This window comes from Propithecus coquereli, unplaced genomic scaffold (assembly GCF_000956105.1).
Source record: "Propithecus coquereli isolate 6110/MARCELLA unplaced genomic scaffold, Pcoq_1.0 Scaffold121, whole genome shotgun sequence".
NCBI lineage: Eukaryota > Metazoa > Chordata > Mammalia > Primates > Indriidae > Propithecus > Propithecus coquereli.
The window spans coordinates 689560-694593 of record NW_012136192.1 but is presented as its reverse complement, the minus strand read 5'-3'; the positions used below and the strand labels follow the sequence as shown (position 1 = coordinate 694593).

Here is a 5034-nt window from a genome sequence, read left to right as displayed (position 1 = left end):
TATGTTCCTTTTTCATTGAGGATTAACAATCTCTCACATTTGCATATTTTATGACCTTTTTCCAAAACCCATTCACCAATCTAAGTTGACCTTCCCAATAATTTCAGAAGGAAGCAGGAAAATTACCAAGGGCCATGATAAGAACAAAAAAAAAATTTTTTTTTCAGCTGATTTTGGAGCCGGAAAAAAACAGGGTTCAATTCCTGGCTTCACTTCTTTCTGCCAATGTAACCTTGGGTAAGTCACTTACCCTTTCTGAACAGTTTCCTCCACTGTAAGGAAAGGAAATAACAGTACCTACCTTATAGGGTGTGACAAAGGATGAGAAGAAAGCTATGAACCTCGTGACATCTAGTACTACTCATCATTATCCACTTCCATTCTGCAAATAAGGAAAGCGAGATTCGGAGATGTGAAGTCAAGTCCAAGTTCACACGCTATGGATGCCAAGGTAGAGCCTGAGTCTTCCGTCTTCAAACCTGGAATGTGTGCTCTTCCCATTAAGCCCCATGACCTCAGGGGCATCCTCCATCATCGACAGGACCTCACACAACACACTGTCAGTAAGACAGTAACAGCCTTGCTCCAGACTTAAGGTTATTTTTACAAATACAATAAAATCTCAAGAAGCTGAAGTCCTTTTAAATTCAAATCATCTATAAATGTTACATGAAGAAATTATTAAATATATTATAAAATAGGTCTGCAAGGTATGTGGCATTTATTTGGATAAAATTCTCCATTCAGAGAAATGATCTGATGTTTCTGAAGTTACTTTAACAGCTCAACAGAAAACAATGCCCTATCTGTAGCTGTTCCAGTTTATGCTAATGTGGTGTAACTGATACTAAACCTAAATGTGCTGTCCACTCACTTGGTATAAAGATGTTTTGAGAAGATTATAAATAAGAAAAAAAAACATGCATGACTAGCAAAGTTGCATCACATGCTCATTTGTTTAAAATTTGATGTTTGGTTTTATGCACTCTGTTGCTACTGACATCTTTCTGTTTTCATGCAGTTTTCGATAACTGAGGAATTTTAGGAGCATTATTTTTTAAATATATATTTGTCACACTAAACATCTCGAATTTTTTATGTGCAAGTTCAAATTTTTCATTCTTTTTGCTCTTCGTGGTTGGATAGGATACTAACTGTATTGTTTTATTATATCAAATAAACATCTTCTGTGTACCAAAAAAAAAAAAATCTATGCCTAGCTAGAAATTTCTAATATATCCAATGTAAATTTACTATAAAAATATTTTTTAGACCAGGCGCAGTGGTTCATGGCTATAATCCCAGCATTTTGGGAGGCCAAGGCAGGAGGATCACCTGAGGCCAGGAGTTTGAGACCAGTCTGGGCAACATATTGATACCCCATCTCTACAAAAAAAAATTTTTTAATTAGCTAGGCATGGTGACCCATAACTATAGTCCTAGCTACTTGGGAGGCTGAGGCAGGGGATCGCTTGAACCCAGAAATTCAAAGTTACAGTGAGCTATGATCATGCCACTGCACTCCAATCTGGGAAACAGAGTGAGACACTGTCTCAAAATATATGTATATATTTTTTAATTTAATAACTTGTGTCTGTATCAGCTCTGCCCAATAACACGAGCCACAGATGTAAGCCACATATGTAATTTAAATTTTTTCTAGTAGCCACATTTTTTAAAGTAAAAAAAGTTAAAATGTATAATATTATATTTTATTTAACATGATGCAACGGCCAAAATATTATTATTTGAACATGTCATCAATATAAACAAATTACTAATGAGCTATTTGACATCTTTTTTTTGTATCAAGTCTTTAAGTGCTCAGAAGCCACACGTGGCCAGTGACTGCCATATTAAACAGCCTGGGTCTAGATCCTTCCATCTCTTTTGCCATCACTTAAATCTAGGCCACTGTCCCCCTCACCCAGCTTCCTGCACCAGGCTCCCAGCTGGTGTCCTGGCTTCCCTCCCTCCCTGTTCACTTCAACCCATTCTCCATGCGGCAGCAATGATGGGCCTCGTCAAATAGAAACAGAACATAGAAGTTAGACCCTGTCACTTCTCTGCTTAAGAATGTTTCATTATCTTCCCTCTAGACTCAGAACAAAGTCAGAATCCTTACCAAGCACTACAGGACCCACCCTGCGTTACCTGTGCCCACCGCCCTTTCCAACCCCACTCCGCCACTCCCCTCCCGCCCCCAGCAATCCAGCCACACTCAGTTACTTTCAGCGAGACAAGCCCTTTCCCACCTCAGCACCTTTGCACATGCTCGTCCTCCCTCTTTTCATGATTGCAACCTTCTCATCCTTCAGGTTTCAATTTGAATTTTCTCCTACCTAGACAAGCCTGCCCTTACCAGCCTACTTAATCAAAGTTCCCTGCACCCCCACCACCTTACTCTTCATCTCATAGCACTCACATTTATAAATATTGTATTTGTTTCCTTTTTAAAATCTGTCTCCTCCACTGGACTGTAAGCTCTAACTAAGCTTGTATTATTTTATGATTTTTTAAAAAGCACAAGGGAACCTCTGGTGGACTGGAGAAGTGACACTGGGGAGAGTTGGTGCCTGTACAGCACCCTGGGGTGCTGGGGCGAGGTCTCAGGTGGAGAGGGCCCTTCAGGCGTGATAATGACAGGGCCATTCAAATGCCCTTCAGCTTGACCTCTGGAAACATTGTCCCAAAGGGGGAGAGGGGTGCTATAGGAAAACTGGAAGAGCAAGGTCCCTTGTTGTGTCACTCTGGTGAGAGAATTCTTTTTTCTTTTTTAAGACAGAGTCTTGCTCTGTCGCCCCGGGGCTAGAATGCCGTGGCATCAGCCTAGCTCACAGCAACCTCAAACTCCTGGGCTCAGGCAATCCTCCTGCCTCAGCCTCCCGAGTAGCTGGGACTACAGTCACACACCACCATGCCCGGCTAATTTTTTCTATATATTTTTAGTTGTCCAGATAATTTCTTTCTATTTTTTGTAGAGACGGGGTCTCACATGGTCTCGCTCTTGCTCAGGCTGGTCTCGAACTCCTGAGCTCAAACGATCCACCCGCCTCGGCCTCCCAGAGTGCTAGGATTACAAGCATGAGCCACCGCGCCCGGCCCAAGAATTCTTTTCTCCCCCCTGCCCCCATTCCTAGTGACAGGTAACTAGGTGATTCGGCAGGGCTCTCAGTGTAAGACGCAATTCCCAATAAATCCACAAGGTGGCAAGCGGAGAGCAGAACCAGGCAGCACCAAGATGAAGGCCACCAACCCAAGGTTAACTATTCAAGAAGTTGCCCGGGGTCCCAGGGAATCCATTAGAGGTAGAGAGGTGGACAGAGATGGTACTAGAGCACCTAAAACTATTTCCCTACTATTTTAATTGATGTACTATTTGAAAGACTTCATCGAATGCCGGCCTCGGAAACCTGTACAGTAAGTCCTCACTTAATGTTCTCGTCCATAGATTCTTGGAAACTAAAACTTTAAGCGAAACAATGTACAAAGAAACCAATTTTACAATAAGCTAATTGATACGCACAAGAATTAAGTTACTACGTTATATTTCTGGTCATGAAAACATCACCACACTTCTAAATAAAGACCCAAAACACTTCTAATATTAAACATTGAAATAAATGTGAACTACACACACATTTGAGAAAGATTAATAAGAACAAGTAAGATAATTATTTACCCAAATATTCCAGTTCAGGATCTCGGTGGCCAAGATCTATCCTAGCAGCCTGGCGAACCAGGTGGGAACCAGCCCTGGACAGGACACAGTCCTTCGCAGGGTACACTCACACTCAGACTGGGACATTTTAGACATGCTGATTCACCTAACTTGCACTTCTTTGGGATGTGGGGGGAAACCAGAGTACTCAGAGAAAACCCAGGTAGACACAGGGAGAACATGCAAACTCCACACAGACAGTGGCCCAGGATGGGAATTGATTTCTTTTTCTTATCAATGTTATAACCAAACAACGTTGAACAAAACAACTTTATTTGAGGACCTGCTATATTACCAATTTGACAACATTTAATAGCATATACAGGAAGAATGCTACCACCCTTATTCGCGCCAACCGAACACAACTCGTATTTTCATTTGTGTGAGTTTCCCATCTCTTTTTACAAGGAATTGTGAGATTACACAGATATTTAAGGATCATTGATAAAGCCAACCCTAGAATTCTCAACATAATTGCACTGCATACTGTTTTAACAGGAAAAGAGTGATTTGTAATTTTTTGAGCTAAAGAAACTTTAGAGACAAGGGAACATTTTTTTCAAACCACAGAATAGTAGTGAATCTGCCACAACCAAGAGAATTATAATGTATCCACATTCTTTAGTCCCAGGATCAATTAAATAAACTCTCACCGTCCTTTCCATACTTGTTTTCATCTCTTTTATTGTCTCCCTTTCCAAGTGACTATAAACTCTATTTTTACAAGGTATATATAATTATTTTATCATTTTTTAAAGCAATGATAGTAACTCTATAAGCTGCATGTGCACACATTAGTTTACAGCACACTGTGCAGGCAGATGTTAGGTTCAGGCAGTGTGGGAGACTGAATTATTAGCATCAGTTCTTCACCATCATCCCTTATTTATGTTCTCTGCTACATGACTCTGAAGCCCTGAGCTTTGACTTTGGGCTTGACCAAGTGACTTGCTTTGGGCAGTGGGATGGTAGCAGGCATGACTCTAAAAGGGGTGTGAAATGTATTTGTGCTGTTAAGTGCGCCCTCTTGCATTTCTGCCCTTGCTGCAAAAAGAGCTTCCCCCTGCTAGCTGCTGCTCCTTAAAGCTGGGTCTCAGAATTCACTCACATGCAAAGTACCCAAGCAGGGAGCCAAGCCAGTGCTGATCTGCAGCTTAGAGGAAGCCCACTCAACCCAGCACAGCCTAGCTCAGCTGACCTCTGGCTACCACAGCCTGAAGCAGAGCCACCTCAACCTGCAGACCGCTGAAAATAAATGATTGCTATTTTAAGCCACTGAGTCTAGGGGTGGTTTGTTACACAGCATGACTCTG

General features: G+C 41.6%; 1 protein-coding gene across 1 annotated transcript in view; it reads right to left on the bottom strand.

The window, feature by feature from the left end:
* LOC105827479 (chromosome unknown open reading frame, human C17orf67) overlaps positions 1-136 on the bottom strand; it is a 14990-nt gene extending 14854 nt beyond the window's left edge. Inside the window, exon 1 of the mRNA XM_012665674.1 lies at positions 127-136. Coding sequence (XP_012521128.1) covers positions 127-136 — 10 coding nt within the window. The remainder of the gene's footprint in view (positions 1-126) is intronic.
* Between the last annotated feature and the right edge of the window lie 4898 nt (positions 137-5034).